Here is a 23171-nt window from a genome sequence, read left to right as displayed (position 1 = left end):
AACAGTGGTTTGATCATGAGGCACCATCATGAGGTAGGCATGGCATGGTGTAGGAAATGTGGGAGCTGCAGGAGCATCGATACACAAGATGGACATGAAATGCAGCTTGATATAGGGAAGTACATGAAGCAGTAATTCACATTATGGTGCAGGTGACACCAGTGTCACACAGTGATGAGCATACAGCTCAGATGGCAGATCATAGAATGGCTCTGCATGTAAGGGAAGTTCCCAGGCCAGCGTGGTAGGTGTGACTCTCCCAATGTCAGATGTCTGAGATGGTGGAAAATGTATGTGAGAGTGAGCATGAGGTTGTGGCACCATAAAGAAGTAAGGCATGGTCCATTTATTATCCAGCAGTACAAGCAGTGTCTCATGGAGGTTGTGCAGACATGTAATCATACACGATATGGCTGATGCAGGTGCGACATCACTCAAACTGGGAGGTAGTGGTATCTGACTGTGCCGATGTGAGGTCGTGAAAAATGCTTTCTTAGAGTCCATACTTGGTTTTGGTGCTGTGTGTGGGTGATGCACATGCAAAGCACAGTGATGGACTGGAACCGAGTTGGTTGTGATGCCCAGCACGGCTGGTATGTGAATGACACCATAGTCTGTCTCACAGAACTCGCATTTAGCCACAATAGTCAGAACCATCTAACTCCCTCTCACATGAAAGGTAAATTGTTATAATTTTATTGAGATGTAATGGTTAATGAGAGGAGGTATTATTTCACCCTGAGCCGAGTTATTGTATGGAGATCTGTGTTGAAAAGTTTCTTTCAGAGACAAAACTGAAGTGCTTTTATTATTTTTTTTCCTTTCCCAGACATTATGTCTGGTTAAAAATGGAAAGTGATGTGGACCTTGATGAAGCATGACTTCCTTTTAACTGTACAGTATATGTTACATTGCATTTAGGAACTTTCGGGGAATTGAACATGTATCAATAATTACAGATTTCCGTAGTTGTATATAAACATTTTGATGTAGCTGTATTGCATTGATGTTATTATTATTTCTTTTCTTTCTCAGACGTTATGTCTGGTTAAAAATGGAAAGTGATGTGGATCTTCATCAAGCGTGACTTCCTTTTAACTGTACAGTAAATGTTATATTGCATTTAAATAAAATATAAAGAAACTTCCACGTGGAAAAAGTATATTAAAAACAAAGATTCCAAGACTTACCAAGAGGGGAAGCGCCGGTAGACAGGCACAATAAAATAACACACAAACACACACACAAAATTTTGAGCTTTTGCAACCAGCGGTTGCTTCATCAGGAAAAAGGAAAGGAGAAGGAAAGATGAAAGGATGTGGGTTTTAAGGGAGAGAGTAACGAGTCATTCCAATCCCTGGAGTGGAAAGACTTACCCTATGGGGAAAAAAGGATAGGTATATACTCACACATACACACACACACACACACACACACACACACATATCCATCCATAAATATACAGACACAAGCAGACATATTTTTTAATGTCCTTGACTTCCTCAGCCAGTTGGATGTATTTTTCAATTTTTTCCCCTGTTTTCTTCTGTATATTTGTTGTATTGGGTATGGATATTTCGATTAGTTGTGTTTATTTCTTCTTTTTATTGGTGAGTATGACGTCAGGTTTTTTATGTGGTGTTGTTTTATCTGTTATAATGGTTCTGTTCCAGTATAATTTGTATTCATCAATCTCCAGTACATTTTGTGGTGCATATTTGTATGTGGGAACGTGTCGTTTTATTAGTTTATGTTGTATGGAAAGTTGTTGATGTATTATTTTTGCTACATTGTCATGTCTTCTGGGGTATTCTGTATTTGATAGTATTGTACATCCGCTTGTGATGTGATCTACTGTTTCTATTTGTTGTTTGCAAAGTCTGCATTTATCTGCTGTGGTATTGGGATCTTTAATAATATGCTTGCTGTAACATCTGGTGTTTACTGTTTGATCCTGTATTTCAATCATGAATCCTTCCGTCTCACTGTATATATTGCCTTTTCTTAGCCATGTGTTGGATGCATCTTGATCGATGTGTGGCTGTGTTAGATGATACTGGTGCTTGCCATGTTGTGTTTTCTTTTTCCAATTTACTTTCTTCGTATCTGTTGATGTTATGTGATCTAAAGGATTGTAGAAGTGGTTATGAAATTGCAGTGGTGTAGCTGATGTATTTATATGAGTGATTGCTTTGTGTATTTTGCTGGTTTCTGCTCATTCTAGAAAGAACTTTCTTAAATTGTCTACCTGTCCATAAAGTAGGATTTTTATGTCGATAAATCCCCTTCCTCCTTCCTTTCTGCTTAATGTGAATCTTTCTGTTGCTGAATGTATGTGATGTATTCTATATTTGTGGCATTGTGATCATGTAAGTGTATTGAGTGCTTCTTTAATATTTGTATTATCTATTCCAATTTTTCTCTGTATCCTAGATATTTATAGGCATCTGTTTTTTCCATCGTTTCTATGCAGTTGCTGTGGTTATCCAATATGTAATCCTCTTGTTTAGTGTGTTTTCCCTTGACAATGCTATTTTTCTTTCATTTGTCTGTTCCAAATGCCATATTTATATCATTGCTGAATACTTCTGTTATCTTTAGTAATTGGTTGAGTTGTTGATTTGTTGCTGCCAGTAGTTTTAGATCATCCATGTATAGCAAATGTGTGATTTTGTGTGGGTATGTTCCAGTAACATTGTATCCATAATTTGTATTATTTAGCATGTTAGATAGTGGGTTCAGAGCAAGGCAGAACCAGAAAGGACTTAATGAGTCTCCTTGGTATATTCCACACTAAATCTGTATTGGGTGTTATGTGATATTACTTGAATTTGTTTGGATATTAAGTGTGGTTTTCCAATTTTTCATTACTATGTTTACTAACTGTATCAGTTTAGGATGTACTTTGTATATTTCCAATATTTGTAGTAACCATGAGTGGGGTACACTATCAAAAGCTTTTCGGTAATCAATGTATGCATAGTGTAGTGTTCTTTGTTTAGTTTTAGCTTGATATGTCACCTCTGCATCTATTATCAGTTGTTCTTTACACCCTTGTGCTCCTTTGCAACAGCCTTTTTGTTCTTCATTTATAATTTTGTTCTGTGTTGTATGTGTCATTAATTTCTGTGTAATGACTGAAGTTAATATTTTGTATATTGTTGGTAGGCATGTTATGGGGCAGTATTTAGCTGGGTTTGCTGTGTCTGCTTGATCTTTAGGTTTCATATAAGTTATTCCATGTGTAAGTGTATCAGGGAATGTGTATGGGTCTGCAATGTAACTGTTAAATAATTTAGTTAGATGTGAAAGTGTTGAGGTGAACTTCTGTAGCCAGAAATTTGCTGTTTTATCTTTTCCAGGGGCTTTCCAATTGTGAGTAGAATTAATTGCTTTGGTGACTTCATGTTGCAAAGTTATCACTTCAGACATTTGTGGTATCATCTTGTATGTGTCTGTTTCTGCTTCTATCCACCATGAGTGCCTGTTATGTTGTACTGGGGATTGACCATATGTTGCTCCAGAAGTGTTCCATGTCTGTTATGTTTGGTGGATTGTCTATTTTAATGTGTGTGTTATCTATTGTCTGGTAAAATTTCTATTGGTTTGTGTTGAATGTTTGGTTTTGTTTCCTTCTATTTTCACTTTTTTTGTATCTTCTAAGTCGTTTGGCCAATGCTTGTAATTTCTGCTTCTTTTCATCTAATTGCTCTATTGCTTATTGTTGTGAGATTTTACCTAACCTTTTTCATTTTTTTCTGGAATTTGATGTCTTATAAATTGTGTTAGCTGTCCACTGTCTTTTCTCAGTTTTTCTATTCTGATCTGTAGCCTGTGTTGCCGTGCTGGTTTTGTGGGTTTCTTCTGTGTGTTGGTTGGTTCTGATCTCTGCCTGGTGTGTATATTTAGTGTAGTGAGTGCTCCTATATAAACCAGTAGTTGTAACTCTTCCATAGTTGTGTTTTAATTTATTTTGTTGTGTATGATTGTGTTGATAGTTTTTATTATTGTTTCAACTTGTGGGTTATTTGGTGGTCTATGCAAGAATGGTCTAATGTCTGTACTTGCGCCTTTGTATTCTATATATGTCAGCTGAAATTTTTCTTCTATATCTAACATGCGTGTCACTTTGTGTTCTATTTGTACTTGTTCTGGTGGCAGTCTTAAGATTTCGTTTTCCTCTGATTGTTTAATTGATGTGTGTTGTTCTTTGTTTGTTTGCTCTGGGATGTGTGAGTCCATTACTGTATTTTCTTCTTCTTCTGATTGATCGTTATTTGTTATACTTGTTGTTTGATGTTTTCTATTTCTGACTGGGGTATCCTGTTATTTTTTATTATTACACGGTTCTGATCAGCTAGTCATTGTTCTGTTAAAAATTTTAATTCTGGGTATCTGGTAATAAATGTTGTGTATTTATGATCTGTATCCAGTTGTGTTGGTTCCTAGGTTTGTTGCTTGGTAATAACAGAACATGAGGTGTCAATTAACTTCATCTGACCATCTCATCCTCTGTCTTTGTTTTCCTTCTAGGGTGGTTGCAGGAAGCATATCCTGCAAAACACCTCTATTTGGATTTAAATCATTTTCCAGTTGGCTAGTAGTGTCGTTACCATTGTGGGCGGGCATAGTGTTCAAGCGTCGTCCCCGACCATGACGGCGCTTGTCCGAGGCTTCTTTAGTTGTGTCCTGAACCAACTAATCACACTAAAAGGGGGGTTAGCCCTATTAGTGGTTTGTTCTTCTCGTCACCTTTTACGACTGGCAGAACATACCAGAGGCCTATTCTTTTCCCCGGGCCAGCACGGGGAAGTTATTATTATTATTATTATTATTATTATTACTATTACAATTATTATTATTATTATTCATTTAATTACTGCTTTGATTTAAGTATTATTATTATTATTATTATTATGGATTCAAAGAATTTGTTCTTTAGTATTCAGTCTCTCTAAGAAAAGAGTGTAGATCTTTGAAATGAATAAATAACCAAATAGATCTCATGAGATGATGTTTATGTTCAGTGGATTGTGCATGGTACACTAGAGATCTGCTGCCACATGCTGACTGTAAGATGTTCTCAATGTCTCTACTGGCCATCAAACTGTGAGCTAAATCTGTAGGAATCTTAGTCTACATTAACTACGGTCCAATTCTCCTTTCTATGGAAGCCTGTCAATTGAAGTGGATTTGTTTAAAAGTCTTTAAATTAATGACCATATAGAGTTTGCAGTTGAAGCTTCAACTGTCCAAAGAAATGTCTTGTAGACATGCATAAATATCTGAAAATGTGAAACCGTAAGATGGAGAATAATTTATTCAATACACACCTTGTTTATGCTGCCGAGAAGTTTGTTTAAGAACAGAAAATGACTTTGAATTAAAGATGGTGGTCTCACAACAATCTCTTCTCTCTTAAGCCATCATACGTTCATCCACACTCATTAAGATTACAAGCTAGACTACATCTTTTCACAATGGTTAACATCAAACCAAAGCTCTCTTAGTTTTAGGAATAGAAAGAGTGTCAGCAATAATGCTGTTTCCTTGCAGTAAGTTGCACACCAGTACACTTCAAATAATATTTGTTCATCCACATATCTTTTACTCTCACATGACATGAACCACTACAACCAGAATTGGAAAATTGGAATGCACAGGTACTGAAATATCATGTTAACCTTGATCCCATGGTCTGCTGGTTGATGGGTGATGAAACAGAATGATGGAGTGATATGATGTGGGGCATTGTTGTTCAACTGTAATGGCATTGTTGGATGTGTCCTTACAGTTCAGGTTGTAGAAGCAAGTGTCGTAACACTCATAATCACTACTGTTGGAACATGTGATGACTTTTCCTGTGCAAAAATCGAAGGCACTTAGATTAACATTTGTGACCGAGGCAGGCAGCTATTGTTAATTGTGATTCTCTGCAGAACTTTTATCAGAAGTATCAGGAATAGATTCGCTCGATGTAAAATGTGGAATGTTTATTGTGAAGTCACTCAGTAAATTTGGAACTTGTCATGGCACAGTTTACTGCTTCACATCATTGATGATGAGAGATGGTGCAAAAATGAAGGCATTGTTGCTATGTCTTTCAGCATTGTTGTATCATCCAAGCCTTTGCAAATATTTAGCAGTTTTGCACACAGAATGTTTATGGAATTCACAGGCACTTGTTGAGAGATATCGACATTGCCAAAAAGTAGTGAGGTTGTACTGTTTGTGATGGCAGCATTCTCGATGGTCTAATCGATGTGGCAGATTAAAAGCAAAGTTGCAGCACAGTGTGGAAATTCAGTGTCACCACAGGGAGGAATGGGGTACTAGAGGTGAGATAGCAGAATAGTGACACACCACAGAGACACAGTCACCACACTGAGCACAATATAAATAACTTGAGTAGTTGTTACAGGCTTACAGAAAATATTCTCCACTCAGATATATTAAGCTGCCACAGATTTATAGAGTCAATTGATGAATTTTAGCATTTAGTGCAACTGAAGACAATAACTAAGCAGGTGAGTAAAGGAAGTAAACTGATGGATGGGAGAACAAACTGAACTGGAGGACTTCATAATGATGATAATTGGGGGACATCAAGACGTGTAGCCAAGTAGATGGTACTTGGAATCTCTTCAGTGGATTCAAGAAATAAGAAAAAAATGAGAAGATGATCTAAAGGTGGGTAGGTGATGTTAACCAAAACACAGGAGCAACATGGATACCAACTGTTAAATACCATAGTGCATGGAGATATTTGGATGAAACCATCATCTGGCAGTCATTGCTGCATAGCTGATGATGACAAAATTTACACAAAGTAAAACAATGAGTATTTTTGCTTATCTCATTCAAGGTACAATGTACAAAAATCAAAACTGAAACTGAGTAATATCTTAGCTTTCCATTTTTGTAGGATACTTATTTTGTTTTGAATTGAAAAATTAGACATTTTTACTTATGTGATATTGTTCTGATATTGTTCTGCGCTATTTTTACAAGTGTAAGAATGGAAAATTTTAGACAAATTGAAAACTGCTATGGGAAATTAAAAATGTTCCTAACAATCTTCTATTTTTCATTGTCATAACTTAATACTAAAAAATACTGTTTTGTAGCTATATCAGACGTGTGAGTTTGTTGTGTACTCCAGTACTAACTTATAAATGTGAAATGGAGATGACAGTCTTCTGCAATTTTTTTCTCTCTTCTTCACAGGACTTTTGGTGATTTTATCTCTTCTTTTCTTTGCTAATTGTTTCTGCTTTATACCAAAATCATGTCTTGCTGCCATAATCATAGCTGCTGTGATATTTATGGTTGAAGTCAAAGTTGTTGTCCCAATCTGGAAGACAAAGAGTAAGTATTCACATGATAACATATGGTTAATTAGATATCAATGCACAGAGGAAGACATACAATTACAATTATAATCATCAATACATGAATTAGTTATCTGATTAAAAATGAAACCCAGAGCTTAAATCCATCTATATGAATGAAGTGGTGTAAATTTATCAGTACAAAACTAGAAAGATGATGTGTGACAAAAACAGAAGTAATGACTGGTAGATCAAGTTACTGAGAACAAAATATGCACTTTGACTAAATGTTCATTAATTTGCATTGTTCTTGACAAGATCAGGGAGTCAGCTTTTGGTTGACACAGTAACTTCCCTGTGTTTAGTCAAGCTAGAGAAGCAGTGTTTGACATTAATATGTATGCCTCATATGAAGCTTTAGTATGACCTTAAACTCAATATGAAATCTATTAACAAACAATTTTTTTAGTTTAAAATGTTTGATTTTATATATTGACGATCTAGTAAATCAGAGAAGAAGGTAACAAGCACTGTGAGACAAGGGTGAAAGCTTTTATAAAAAAAAAAAGCAAATCCTACTGTGAGACTGTATTATTGGCTCCAAACATTAATATCCTCATAATAGGACCATTGTACATCCAGTGAATCCTTATTCTTCAATATGCCAAATACAGCTAATGGTGATAATATCCTAGGGTTTTACAGGTTCACAGAATTGTGTTTCAAATTAGTGAACATTGGAGTAAGGTATTTTTTTTTTTTTTCATTGCAGCTCTGATAATAGTCAGAATTATCATGTGTTAGTAAAAAAGATACAGCATATTAAAATCTGCACATCTAGGGGTAATACACCAATAATAAGTTTAACACATGGTGAGGAAATAATAAATGGTGTGGAAACTTAGGTGTCTATATTGACAAAAATTTAAACTAGAAAAAACACATTTTTGAACTCCTAAAACAACTTAGTTCAGTCACATTCTCACTTAGAATCAGAGCAAAGACAATAAGTAGACATATTTTCATCAAAATGTTCTATAGAATAGTATTCTGGGTTAACTCATTATTAAGAAAGAACATTTTCATTGCTGAAAATCGTGTTGTAAGAATTATATATGATGCTCACTCATGTTCATTTTTAGACATTTGTTTAAGGTGTTGAGCATTCTAACTACTGCTTCACAATACATGTACTGTTTCATGAAGTTTATTGTAAATAATCTGCTGCTGTCAAAAGGAGCAATGAATTTCATAACTGAAATACCAGAAAGAAAAATGACACCCATTACTCCACATTAAGGCTGTCTTTAGCACAAAAGGGGATACACAATGCTGCAACCAAAACATTTGATAACTTAGCAGTGAAATAAAATGCCCGATGGGAAGCAATGTAAAATTTTAAAACTGAAAAAGTTTCTCCTTGCTGGTAGCATCTGGATGGAAAAAAAGCAACTTTTGTTCTGAAACCACCCTTAAATCAAAGTCCTTTCACTGATGTTTGCCTCTGTTTTTCCAAAGTTTGGAATTATTTAATCATTAAATAATAACAACACAAAAGTGAAAATCTAATTTAAAACAATAATACGTTAATTTAATCCAAATGCTCTACTTTGTAGTAGAGCATTTTTGACATATTCATTCAATTTTGTACAGCATTTTGGTACCTTGATTCATGCTCTGTGCCCCTATATAATTGTCACCAACCATTATTTCTACTGCCAAGACTGAAATAGAATTGCCCTGACATTATAAATTATATAAAATAAGAATTTTTATTTTCGTGTTTGCAGCTATGTCTGTCTGTTGGAAGGGACATTGAGCTAGATTTTCAACTTCATGTTACTTAAGAGGAGGACTGTTTACTATTTCCCTTCTTTCAAGAAATCAGCAACACAAATACAAATAGTAATTTTAGCAGATATTTGGTTATCCTTAAGGTGTAATGTGCAAGTGTACACCTGTCCTTTTTTTCCCCTAAGGGAAGTCTTTCCGCTCCCGGGATTGGAATGACTCCTTACCCTCTCCCTTAAAACCCACATCCTTTCATTTTTCCCTCTCCTTCCCTCTTTCCTGACGAAGCAACAGCCAGTTGCGAAAGCTCGTAATTCTGTGTGTGTGTTTGTGTGTTTTGTTCATGTGCCTGTCTGCCGGCGCTTTCCCGCTTGGTAAGTCTTGGAATCTTTGTTTTTAATATATTTACAGTGTGAAGAAATATATACAGTATGTTTCCCCTGAAAGAAAACTTTGCTTAACATGCAGCTTGTCCATCCCTTGGGGCCAGCCAGATGATAATGCTACTTGATTGTTTCTAGGTTACATAACAGACTCTGTGAAGTAATTATGCTATATTGTATTGCTTTCATTGCCTGATCATAATCTGCAAAATCAAAATGTTCCTTCTTTCCAGAAAATGATCTGATCCCTGGATTTGCAACACTTTTTGCCTGTCTGATACTGCAACTGGAACTAGGAATCCTTGTGGGAATTGGTTTCAATGTAGTGTTCATTCTTTACAATGTTGCACGACCAAAAATAATGATTGAGACAAAGAAAGTAAGTATTTATAGTTCAAAATTTGACTTATCATTATTTCACTTGATAAAACTGACCTATCAAACATATTCAGACTAACATAAAATTTAAAATTAAATTTGGAGTTTCCAGAATTAATATCGTGCATTACAACACCCTTGACATTGACAAGGAAAAATTTCACAAAGGAAAAGACATGCAAGATGATAAGTGAGATTCTAGGTTATTCTAAATAAATGGTCAAAAACATGTATTCGAATACAATTTGGAATGAAGTACATGCTAATAAACTGAAAAGGAGGGATTCAAAGAAAATATCGAGAAAGATAATCTGTCTCATTACTCTGAGTGTATGACTCTGGAGTGAAATTCTGAAAAAAATTATCAAGACCTGATTCATTTATGAATAAAATTAGCAAAACAGGATACCCAGGTGAACTACTGCACACACTAATATGCAGCCACTGAAAAGATTTCCAACATAACTGATCAATATGTCCATCCCATTACATGAGGATATAAGACAATGACCTTACCGCAGTAGTAATGCCAATTCCCATCAGATCACCGATGTTAAGCACTGTCAGACTGGCCTAGCACTTGGACAGGTGACCATCCAGTCTGTTGGCAAGTGGGGTGGACTCACCCCACGTGAGGGAAACTGAGGAGCTACTTAATTGAGAAGTAGTGACTCTGGTCTCAGAAACTGACGTATGGCCAGGAGAGCAGTTTGCTGACCACATACCCCTCCATATCCACATCAGGTGATCCCTGTGAACTGAGGGTGGCAAGGTGGCCAGTCAGTACCGTTGAGCCTTTATGGCCTGTGTAGGTGGAGTTAAGCGATTTTTTAATAGGAAAAAATGGAAATCTTTAGAGATTTTAACTAGGAATAAAAATATAAGTATAAACAAAGAACATAGAGTAATGATAAGAACAACATTCAGCCAGAAGTCATAGGAAATGAAACAACAGAGGCAGAAGAGGAATGATACGAAAGAAGAAAACACCACAAAAGTAACACAAGCACATAGGACTTTTAGGCAACTGAAGATTAATGGAAAAATAAAATGGATGGATGTTCGGGCTCTGGGATGTTAGAATGAAAGGGAAGGACAGAAAAAGAAAGAAAATATGGTGTAAATGTAGTTCTGGTATGTGATGCAAAGCAAGATTTTATTGTAGATAACATTTATTCTCCAAAGTTCCAATTCAAATCTATCAGCTTAATTTTATTTCTGGTGAGTCTAACATGATCTTACATTTGCATTTACACCTAAACTTTTGTCTATCTGATAATTAACACAATAATATATCATACACAAAAAGTAATAACTCTTGTACTTTCTACAAAGACAGTAGCTTTTTTCCATGAATAATTACTTATAATATATTAACAGGTTAACTAGATTCTCATTAACAATAAACTTCTCTTTCATTTCAGACTGCAGAGGGTACTGACTATCTAGAGCTTACTCCAGATAGGTGTCTTATTTTTCCTTCTGTTGAATATGTACGCAACTTGGTAGTGAAGCACAGCATGAGGAATGATATGCCTGTTGTAATTAATTGTTCACATATATTTGTGTCAGACTACACTGCAGCCAAGGTAATAAATTATTTTATACTTTCATTAGTAAATTTCTGCGAACAAAGAGACAGAGTTCATGGCTTGCATTTTAATTATGTATGATTTACAATCCACACAGAGTGAGATAATAAATTAAGGCAGTAACCAGCTGAGAGCAAATGTACATAAATCATCAAATAATCATGAAAATGAGGCATTAGATTTGCTTTGGTATCAATTTTTGGACAGAAATTGTGGGTGACACACTTAGCTTCATACCAGATACTGGTAAATTATTAGGTACTGTTTATCACCATTCTGTGTACAACAAATTATCCACATTACTAAAGAATGTTATCCTTGCATAAAAACAATACATGTGGAGGTTGCAAATTAGGGAACCACCTCAATTTCTGCAGATCACATGACAGTACCCAGCACAAATGTGTAATTCAAAAGGAGCACTGAAGGATGTGTGAGAATAAGTGCTAACCACAATGGGCATCTCCTGCATTCAAAATTAAGTTTCAGTTTGTAAATTTACAAGGAGGCAGAGTGGCTGGCCATGTATTAGCTTCAGGAGGAAAAATTCTTAGTGTGATTGTCACGTAAAAATGGAATAAATTGTTCTTAACTTTAAAAGGAGGAAATGAACAGAGAAAGGGAAGAGGAGGAGATGGACAGAGAGAGGGGAGAGGTGGAGATGGTCACAGGAATGTAAAGGGGGGAGATTAACAAGGAGAGGGGGAGGAGGACATTGACAAAGAGAGGGGAAATTGACAAAGAGAGTAAGAGAAGATGGAATAAGATGAGAAAGATGGATGTGGACAGAGAGTGAAGAAGAGGATGGACAGAAGGGACAGGAAGGAGAGGGGGGGGGGGCAGATTGACAGAGAGGGGAGACAGGAGGAGATGGATAGAGAGAGGGGTAGGAGGAGATTAACAGAGAGTGGGTGGTGGAGGAGGTGGACAGACAGAGGTGGAAGAAGGAGGTGGATTAATAGAAGACAGGAATAAATACAAACCCAGGTAATGCCATGTACTAAGCTAATCTTCGCCCACCCGGCTAGCCGTGCTGTCTAATATGCTGCCTCCTGAGTAGGAAGGTGTGCCAGTCCCCGGCCCGAATCTGCCCAGCGGATTCGTGTCAAGGTCTGATGTGCTGGCCAGGCTGTGGATAGTTTTTAAGGCAGTTTTCCATCTGCCTCGGTGAATTCTGGCTGGTTCCCCATATTCTGTCTCATTTACACTATATTGGCAATTGCTGCGCATACACTGTCTCCACATAAGCATACACCACAATTACTCTACCACGCAAACATTTGGGGTTACACTCATCTGGTAAGAGATGATCCCAGGAGGGTCCACTGGGGGCTGAACTGCACTATTGTGGATTCGGTGTGGGGTGGCGGTGGGGTGGGTTGACTGCTGTGGCCTGTTGTGGGGTTGTGAACCACTGAGGGCTACAGCAGGATGAAGACTCTCCATTGTTTCTAGGTCCCCAATTCAATACACAATACACAATACATAAGCTAGTCTTTAATAAAACTTGTTTGAGTGTGTGACGCTCTAGCTGTGTTTGTTATACACACCACTGTTTTGGTTGTTGTTGCAAGTGCCATTCATCATGACAATGTATTGTCCAGTACAATATAAATATCACATATACTAACATTTCATGCTAAATCTAGTGTTGGTTGTTAATGAACTCTATTTTTGATTTTATGGGAGGAATGAGAGATGCAGTCAACTCCACTTTACTGAGAGTTATGGACTAGTATTGATGGACGAGGAGCAGGTGCGTACAGAGACAAAGTACTGTATTAGTACCGAAGTACTTGTTGGTGACTGAGGCTACACAATGTTTACTGGCATCCCCAGTGAAGCAGCCTCATGAATGCTAGTAATAATGATCAACCCTGACTTTTCATTCCTACTTTCCTGTGGAAAATTAGGCTTGTTAACATTTTTTAGCAATTGATACTACGAACACAATGAAAGATCAGATCTGGATGTGGCAGTGGGTCAATAGTAAACGCACCAACCTAACAAAAGCCACATGAATTGCCAATGGCCTTGCTGCAGTGGTAACACCTGTTCCACACAAGAAAAGAGAGACACGTTATCTATTCTGATATTTTCCATATTGATGAGGATCTCCTTACTATGTGAACATGGAAAAACGTGTATTTAATCATGCATTTTGTATGTAAGGATGTTCTATAAATACATTGTTGACACTTAATGTGATAACATAGTGTACCAGTGACCTAATCTCAGGAGGCAAAAAAAACAACCAAAAAACAAAAAACAAAAAAAATTAATTAATTATTAATTACTTACAGGTGGTTGACCGCCTTACACATGACTTCAGTAAAAGACAACAGCCACTTTTCTTCTATAAACTAAAGCCAAGCATAGTGAAAATGTTCCAAGGACTACATCCAACAGAATTTGTTGATTATCAAGATGAGAATGAACTGGAGAGTCTTATCAGAGGTAAGATCTACTTCCATTACTGTTTGTAACATTTTCAGTTCAGTAACTGTTTGTCTCTGATTAACAGCATTCCACACATGTATTTGAACAGAATGTTAAGCACACAAAAATTGTTTACTCTAGTTGCTATACTTTAAACATGGTTTCCATTCTAGTACTTGGGAGGCTGACATGCAGTGGTTTCCCACTGGGTGAGCCGAACAACAATTCCCTACACAAGTCCTTATTGCTGAGGGGCCAGTTTTCTTTTTTTAATATTTTCTTGTTGTGTGTTTCTAACTGTTGTATTTGATTTATTGGAGGTCTGAAACATTTTCAGTGTCAGCAACTATGAGAAAGCTCAAATCTGTGAATTAGTTTATGCCTTGTTTCACAGTTCACAAAAAGTACACGGCTACATGAAATGGTATTTCTGAAATCAGCTTATTAGAATCATCATTAACTTGAAAATGGTGGTTCCTCAAATGAAAATGATTGAAGATAAATCATAATGCTTTGAGAACTGAAATTAGAAAAATGTGCACTGTAACTGAAGATATATTTATATTAGTGCCAGTACAATACATAACAACTGGTTTTCAACATAACAGAAGCAAGGACAAAATATGTTATTAGGTGGCAGTATGTGTGAAGCTGAAAACCAATCAATAAATTTACTTTCTTCTGTAATGCATAAGTACAAAATGGTCTGTAATTACAACAGTGACAAAATCAGTAGATAAACCAAATGTGTTGTGAACCTAAATTTCCAAAAAAGAAAGATGCAAATTATTTTCTTTGAATTGATTTGCCAAACCAACACTAAATCTTTTTTGGACTCCTTGTGTTAATTTGGGACTGGTTCCTTATTAGTGAAACAGTGGTGTAACACTCAAAGTACATGGGGCAAAAGTTTAAATGGTACAAGCAGATGCTAGATGCTTCTCCCAACTGTTTTGTTGAAACTGCGCGTGCTGTCAGAGTTCCAATGTGACTGGTTTGGAAAGCCAATTACAATGTGCTGAAACCTCTCACAAACCAACATCAACCCATTGTGCTGGAAAGGATGAATGAATACTGGTTTTGGAATTTTAGGTAACCTATAAGAGCAATCTGCATAATTTCACAGAAGTAAGGGCAGCAACGAACTGCATGTTATGAAGTTAATGAAACAGTATACACAGATACTGTACTATCAATCTGTTGTCATAACTGCAACAATTAACAGTTTATAAAAATGTTACAATAAGTTTTTATCAGTACCTTGTCAAGCATTCTTTCTGGAAGTTGACTATAATTCTACTAATTGCAAGGCTTGGTTCATGTATTATGAAATGAATGAAATATCAACATATAAGTCTGCCCTGATAGCTGAGTGATCAGCACAACAAAATGCCATGCAAAGCCGTCCAGTTTCAATTCCCGGCTAGGTCAGAGATTTTCTACACTCAGAGACTGGGTGTTGTATTGTCCTCATCATCATCATCATATCATCCCCATTGATGTGCAAGTTGCCTAATGGCGTCAACTCAAAAGACTTGCGGGAGGTGACCGTCTACCCAATGGGAGACCCCAGCCTCACAACATTTAATTTAATTTCAGATCTGAATTTGGTACTGATCCACTGTAATGAAGTCCATTTAGAACAGTGACATAAACGTTGGTGAATATGATACAAAGTGGTTGCACACCCAAAAAAGTTGTCACAAAAACCAGATTTCTAATTATCAGTTTCTAAAAATAATGTTGCATTATGTGACTGAATAAATCCCACACAATAAAAAGGAGATAAGTTATCTAGAAAGATCTGCTTTCTGACATGTTCCACATCAATGAGCCTCTCCTTACTATGTGAACATGGAAAAACAATGTATATAATCACACTTTTTCTTTTATTTTTTGTTACAGATAATCTGTCAAGTCCCAAGTTGCACAACGTGTACTTGCAGGCACGTGCATCTGCCCCATGCACATGCACACAAACAAGTGTGTGCTCACACCTGTGCTCACATATGTTTCCCTCATTGTATTAATTTCTTATGTTTACTTTTTCATCACTGATTGTAGTAGTAGTATATACACTCCTGGAAATTGAAATAAGAACACCGTGAATTCATTGTCCCAGGAAGGGGAAACTTTATTGACACATTCCTGGGGTCAGATACATCACATGATCACACTGACAGAACCACAGGCACATAGACACAGGCAACAGAGCATGCACAATGTCGGCACTAGTACAGTGTATATCCACCTTTTGCAGCAATGCAGGCTGCTATTCTCCCATGGAGATGATCGTAGACATGCTGGATGTAGTCCTGTGTAACGGCTTGCCATGCCATTTCCACCTGGCGCCTCAGTTGGACCAGCGTTCGTGCTGGACGTGCAGACCGCGTGAGATGACGCTTCATCCAGTCCCAAACATGTTCAATGGGGGACAGATCCGGAGATCTTGCTGGCCGGGGTAGTTGACTTACACCTTCTAGAGCACATTGGGTGGCACGGGATACATGCGGACGTGCATTGTCCTGTTGGTACAGCAAGTTCCCTTGCCGGTCTAGGAATGGTAGAACGATGGGTTCGATGACGGTTTGGATGTACCGTGCACTATTCAGTGTCCCCTCGACGATCACCAGAGGTGTATGGCCAGTGTAGGAGATCGCTCCCCACACCATGATGCCGGGTGTTGGCCCTGTGTGCCTCGGTCGTATGCAGTCCTGATTGTGGCGCTCTCCTGCACGGTGCCAAACACGCATACGACCATCATTGGCACCAAGTCAGAAGCGATTCTCATCGATGAAGACGACACGTCTCCATTCGTCCCTCCATTCACGCCTGTCGTGACACCAATGGAGGCGGGCTGCACGATGTTGGGGCATGAGCGGAAGACGGCCTAATGGTGTGCGGGACCGTAGCCCAGTTTCATGGAGATGGTTGCAAATGGTCCTCGCCGATACCCCAGGAGCAACAGTGTCCCTAATTTGATGGGAAGTGGCGGTGCGGTCCCCTACGGCACTGCATAGGATCCTACGGTCTTGGCGTGTATCCGTGCGTCGCTGCGGTCCGGTCCCAGGTCGACGGGCACGTGCACCTTCCGCCGACCACTGGCGACAACATCAATGTACTGTGGAGACCTCACGCCCCACGTGTTGAGCAATTCGGCGGTACGTCCACCCGGCCTCCCGCATGCCCACTATACACCCTCGCTCAAAGTCCGTCAACTGCACATACGGTTCACATCCACGCTGTCGCGGCATGCTACCAGTGTTAAAGACTGCGATGGAGCTCCATATGCCACGGCAAACTGGCTGACACTGACGGCGGCGGTGCACAAATGCTGCGCAGCTAGCGCCATTCGACGGCCAACACCGCGGTTCCTGGTGTGTCCGCTGTGGCGTGCGTGTGATCATTGCTTGTACAGCCCTCTCGCAGTGTCCGGAGCAAGTATGGTGGGTCTGACACACCGGCGTCAATGTGTTCTTTTTTCCATTTCCAGGAGTGTATATTTTCAGAAAGCTTTCAGGAAGTGCCCCTTCATTGCAAATGAAGGGGCACCTACAATGTGTCACATAAAATAGAAACCAAGGGTAAAATATTTATATTTTGTTACAATATTATGAATAGGAAAGTTGCTACTCACCATAAGTAGAGGTGCTGAGTCACACATAGGCACAACAAAAAGACTGTTACAAATAAAGCTTTTGGCCAGCAAGGCCTTCATCAAAAATAGACAACAGATACACACACACAAACACACACACACACACACACACACACATACAAATGCAACTCTCACACACATTGCTGCAGTCTCAAGCAACTGATGCCAGTGCATAATGGGAGTGGTGACTGGGTAGGAGTAAGGAGGACGCTGGGGTGGGGGGGTGGGTACGAGAAAAGGAGATAAATAAAAAGACTGGGTGTGATGGTAGAAAGAGGAATGTGTAGTGCTGGAATGGGAAACAAGGGAGGGCCTGAATGGGTGAGGACAATGACTAACAAAGGCTGAGGCCAGGAGGGTTACAGTAATGTGGGATGTATTACAGGGAAAGTTCCCACCTGCGCAATTTGGAAAAGCTGGTGTTGGTGGAAAGGATCCACATGGCACAGCCTGTGAAGCAGTCATTCAAATGAAGGATGTCATGTTTGGTAGCATGCTTAGCAACAGGGTAGCCCACTTGTTTCTTGGCCACAGTTTGTCAGCAGCAATTCATGCAGACAGACAGCTTGTTGGTTGTTGTGCCCACATAGAATGCAGCTCAGTGGTTGCAGCTTAGATTGTAGATCACACGACTGGTTTCACAGGTACTCTGCCTTTGATGGGACAGGTGATGTTTGTGGCTGGAATGGAGTAGGTGGTGGTTGGAAGATGTACAGGACAGGTCTTGCATCTAGGTCTATTACAGGGGATGAGGCATGAGGTAAGGGGTTGAGAGCAGGGGTGGTGCAGTGATGGATGAGTATATTGTCTATGTTTGGTGAACAGCAGAATACCAAGCTCCTCTGTGGCTGGATGTTGGGACTTTTGGAGGTGGTGGAAGTCTGAAAGATAAGGCACAAGAGATTTGTTTTTGTACAAGGTTGTGAGGATAACTATGGTCTGTGAAGGCTTCAGTGAGATAATTGGTATTTTTTGAGATGAGCCACTTACCACAGCTGTAAGGTAGGGACTTCTTGGTATGGAATGGGTGGCAGCTGTTTAAGTGGATGTGTTGCTGGCAGTTAGAAGGTTTGATATGGACAGAAGTACTGATGTAACCATCTTAGAGATGGAGGTCAACATCTAGGAAGGTGGCTTGTTGGGTTGACTGGGATCAGATGAAGCAAATGGGGGAGAAGTTGTTGAGGTTCTGGACGAATGTGGGTAGGGTGTCCTCACCCTCAATCCAAATTGCAAAGATGTCATCAATGAATCTGAATCAGATGAGGGGTTAGGATTCTGGGTGTTTAGGAAGGATTCCTCAAGATGGCTCATGAATAGATAGGCATAGGATGGTGCCACGCAGGTGCCCATTGTCATTCCCTGGATCTGTTTGTAGGTAATGCCTTCAAAGGAGAAGTAATTGTGAGTGAGTAAATAGTTGGTCATGGTGACTAGGAAGGAGGTTGTTGGTGTGGAAATTATCAGACATTGGGAAAGGAAGCGTTCAATAGTGGTAAGGCCATGGGCATTAGGGATGTTAGTCTAAAGGGAGGTGGCATCAATAGTGTGGAGCAGGGCACTATGTGGTAAAGAGACAGAAACTGTGGAGAGTCAATGAAGGAAATGGTTAGTATCTTGTTTTTTGAGAGGAAAGAATCTGGGAAACAGGTTCAAGGGTGTTGGTCTACAAGAGCACAGTAATTGGTGACAATGGGGCATCCTGGGTGGTTAGGAGGCATGTGGAAGGTAGGAGTGTGGGGAATGGTAGGGGTGAACAGAGAGAGGGAGTCTTGGGAGAGGTTCTGGGATGGGCCTAATGATTTGACGAGTGACTGGAGATCCTGCTAGATTTGTAAAATGGGGTCACTGTGGCATCATTAGCCATTGTTGTCACCCTTCCAACCCCTTCCCTGTTCCCATTCCAGCACTTCACAGCCCTCATTCCACCATTGCACCCAGTCTTTTTACAACTCTCCATTTCTGCTATCCTTCCCCACCCACCCCACCATCCCTCCCCCGACCCATGCCTACCTCTACCTGCTCTCCGTCTAACCTCCTGTCTGCCCATAACTGTCCTACACCCTCTCTCCTTGTCAACCCTGTGTGCTCCCTCGAAGCACCGCACTGTCCACCATCCCTACCCTAATATCTCTTCCCCCCTCCTTACACCCACCCAGTCACAACTCCCATCATGCACTGGTGCTGCTGTTTGCGGTGTGGCACCAGTTGTCTGAAACTGCAGTCATGTGTGTGTGAGTTGCATTTATGTCTGTATGTGTGGGTCTGGACAAGAAGTAATTGAAGACTATATTCTGTTTTGGAGTGGAGTGGAAAAACTGAAATAGCAAAATCAGAAGTAGCAGTTCTTAAAAAAGAGAATGGAAATAAGGAATAATTAATTGGTTTTGGGTGGAGGCCATTTCTGCTATATGGTGAGTAGCAACTTTCCTTTTCATAATATTGTTTCATTCCATCTTGAATTTTCCACTGTTATATTTCGTTAGGACTTTGTTTTTAAGAAATTGTGTGCTATATGCTGCCTGCTTTGCTGGTCGCAATAACTACAAGATCTGTTCAAAAAGTTCTGGAATGTTTAAAAATTTGCACCAAGGGTGTGCTGGAGCAAAATATGGCTGGCAACCCTGCACATGCCTATTGTTTAATGTGTAACTGCCAGAAGTTTCAGTGTTGTATGTCAGTTAGTTATTATTCTGTACTGTATTGAATAGAGCACTGTGTTAGACAGTCTGCGAATTTTGAGGTCACAGAGTTAGAGGAGCAATCATCTCCATTAAATTTTGCATTAAACTCAAGAAAACCTTTACAGAGACACAGTGAAGGGTGCAGAAAGTCTATAGTTGTCAGTGCTTAAGCCATAATCAGTGTTATGAATAGTTCAATGGTTTAAAAAATAGCTCCACAGAAGTTAAAGATGACCTTTTTTTCAGAACGCCCTTCAACGACTACCTCCAACACTCATGTCATGAATGTCAATGAACTCAGGCCTGCCAATTGAAGACTGTCTGTCATAGGGACTGCAGAATAATGTAACATTATAGTTGTTTCATGCTGTGAAATCCTTGCACAGCATCTTGGAGTGCATCATGTTGCCACCAAGGTTGTTCCATGACGCATGAGTCAAGACCAGAACGACGTTCTCCTTGCAGGCTGTGAAGAGCTTTTGGATGGTGTGAAAGGGAACAAGATGTTCCTTAAGAGAATCATAACTGATGATCCAATGCGTGTCTACAGTTATGATGTCAAGACCAAGGTTCAGTCTTCACAATGGGTCAGTAAAGGATCTCCAAGACCAAACAAAGCAAGTCAGGTGAGTTCAAATGTCAAAGCCATGCTAATAGTTTTCTTTGACATTGAAGTATTAGTTCATCATGAATTCATGGCACGGGCACAAACTGTTAATCGGTGGTGCTATCAGGATATGTTGTAATGCCTGTGAAAAATGTGAGAAGGAAACGACCTGAAATGTGGTTAAACAGTTTATGGCTCTTACATCACGATAATGCACATGCACATTCATCCCTGTTGATGCATGATTATTGCACAAAAAATGAAATCAGTGTGCTGTTTCATCCTACACTCCAGACCTTGCCCCTGAAGATGGTTTTTCAGTTCCAAATTTGAAAACCCAATTGAAATGATGAAGATTTGCAATGACAGATGAGATTGAAATAAACTTCACCAATGGTGCCTCAGTTGATCACCAAGAGACATATCAAGACTACTTTTGGAAGTAGGAACATGGTTGGGAGCAGCGCATCATTCGTGGAGGGGAATTTTTCAAGGGAGGCCATGCACTATAAGTAAATGGTAAGCATAGAAAAATTTTGTGGACAAAGTTTGGGAATTTTTTGAACAGACCTCATATGTTGTGTAGCCTAATATGATGATTTAATCTCAGGAGGAAAGAAAATTTAGTTATTAATTACTTACAGGTGATTCCTTACACATGACTTCACTAAAGGACAACAGCCACCTCTCTTCTGTAAATTAAAGCCAAGCATAGTGAAGATGTTCTAAGGACTACATCAAACAGAAATGATGAGTGATGAGAGTCTTATCACAGGTGAGATCTACTTCCATTACTATTTGTAATGTTTTCAGTTCTGTAACTGCCTCTGATTAACAACATTTCGCACATGCATTTGAACAGGATGTAAAGCACATGCATATGTTTACTCTAGTTTGCTGTACTTTAATCGTGGTTTTCTTTCCAGTACTTGGGAGGTTGACTTTCAATGGTTTTGCATTGGGAGATGGGTGCAACAGTTCCATAAACTGGGCTAATGTACTTATTGCTCAGGAGGCAGTTATATTTTTTCTAAAAAAAATATTTTCATGTTGTGCGTTTTTAATTCTTATAATTGATTTATTGGAGGTTTGAAATATTTCCTGTGTCAGCAAGTATGAAAAAGCTCAAATATGCAAATTAATTTATGTTTTGTTTCACAGCTCACAAAAAGTACATGGCTGCACAAAATGGTATTTCTGAACTCAGTTTTGTAACTGGATGAGAATCCTCATGAACTTGAAAATGGTGGTTCCTCAAGTGCAAATGATTAAATTTGAATCAGTATAATGCTTTGAGAAAAGAGACTGACAAAATGTGTGCTGTAACTGAAGACATATTTATATTACTGATAGTACAATACATGACAACTGGTTTTCAACACAGCTGATGCAAGGACAAAAGATGTTATTAGGTGGTAGTATGTACAAAGCTGAAAACCAATCAATAAATTTACTTTCTTTTGAAAAGCTGAAGTACAAAAACTGTCTTTAATTGCAATAGTGACAAAATCAGTAGATAAATCAAATTTATTATGCACCTCATTTTCTGATAAAGAAAGCTGTGAAGTATTTGCTTTGAACTGATTTGTCAAAACAACACTGAAGATTTTTATGTCTCCTTATACTAACCTTATTCTAATTTGGGACTGGTTCAGTATTAATGAAACAGTGATGTAATACTCAAAGTACATGGAGCAAAAGTCTCAATGATACAAGTAAATGCTAGATGTTTTTCAAAACTTATGGCTAAAACTGCATGTGCTCTCCAAGTTCCATTGTAACTAGCTTGGACTGGTGACAGGCATTATCAACAGTATAGTATCACGTTGAAAAATTGGGTCTCTGCCAGTTATTGTGTCTTTCCAGCATGATATTTCAACTTTATGGCTTGCAGTCTTCGTCAGGTGCTGTCTGCTATTCACAGCAGTAACAGACCGCACCTGAAGAAGACTGCGAGTCACGCAGTTGAAATATTGTGCAGGAAAGACATGAATAACTAGCAGAAACCCAATTATTCAACATGACAATGCCTCACCAGGAAAGCCTGAAGAATAAAAGTATAATGTTTTTATCTGTGTAGCCAAGGTTACTACAGAAAACATAAAATGAATATTTTTTCCCTTTCTCCAGGAAATGTAGTCCTATTATTAACTGGTATTCAAATTTATGATAATGAATGGGCTATAAAGTTTTGGATAAATAATATAATGATTTCACTACACTGCTTTGCTGATTATTTCAGTTGCTTGTCTTTCAACTAACAGTGTACAATGTATTTCAAATTAATTTTTCTTCCACTGTCATATTA

General features: G+C 38.7%; 1 protein-coding gene across 3 annotated transcripts in view; it reads left to right on the top strand.

Annotated features, from left to right (window-relative positions):
• The window catches only part of LOC126334997 (sodium-independent sulfate anion transporter-like), a 317982-nt gene extending 295637 nt beyond the window's left edge, over positions 1 to 22345 (top strand). Inside the window, exons 8-13 of one of the 3 annotated variants that reach the window (XM_049997813.1) lie at positions 7228 to 7368; positions 9739 to 9884; positions 11308 to 11472; positions 13779 to 13932; positions 21508 to 21638; positions 22025 to 22333. In XM_049997813.1, coding sequence (XP_049853770.1) covers positions 7228 to 7368; positions 9739 to 9884; positions 11308 to 11472; positions 13779 to 13932; positions 21508 to 21566 — 665 coding nt within the window. In that variant the 3' untranslated portion in view covers positions 21567 to 21638; positions 22025 to 22333. Of the gene's footprint in view, positions 1 to 7227; positions 7369 to 9738; positions 9885 to 11307; positions 11473 to 13778; positions 13933 to 21507; positions 21639 to 22024 lie in introns of all 3 variants that reach the window. The other 2 variants (XM_049997814.1, XM_049997815.1) reach the window with 2 other exon arrangements.
• The last annotated feature ends 826 nt before the right edge of the window (positions 22346 to 23171 follow it).

Source organism: Schistocerca gregaria, chromosome 2, assembly GCF_023897955.1.
Source record: "Schistocerca gregaria isolate iqSchGreg1 chromosome 2, iqSchGreg1.2, whole genome shotgun sequence".
Classification (NCBI taxonomy): Eukaryota; Metazoa; Arthropoda; class Insecta; order Orthoptera; family Acrididae; genus Schistocerca; species Schistocerca gregaria.
The sequence above is the reverse complement of the archived record's forward strand: the minus strand, read 5'-3'. Positions and strand labels throughout refer to the sequence as shown.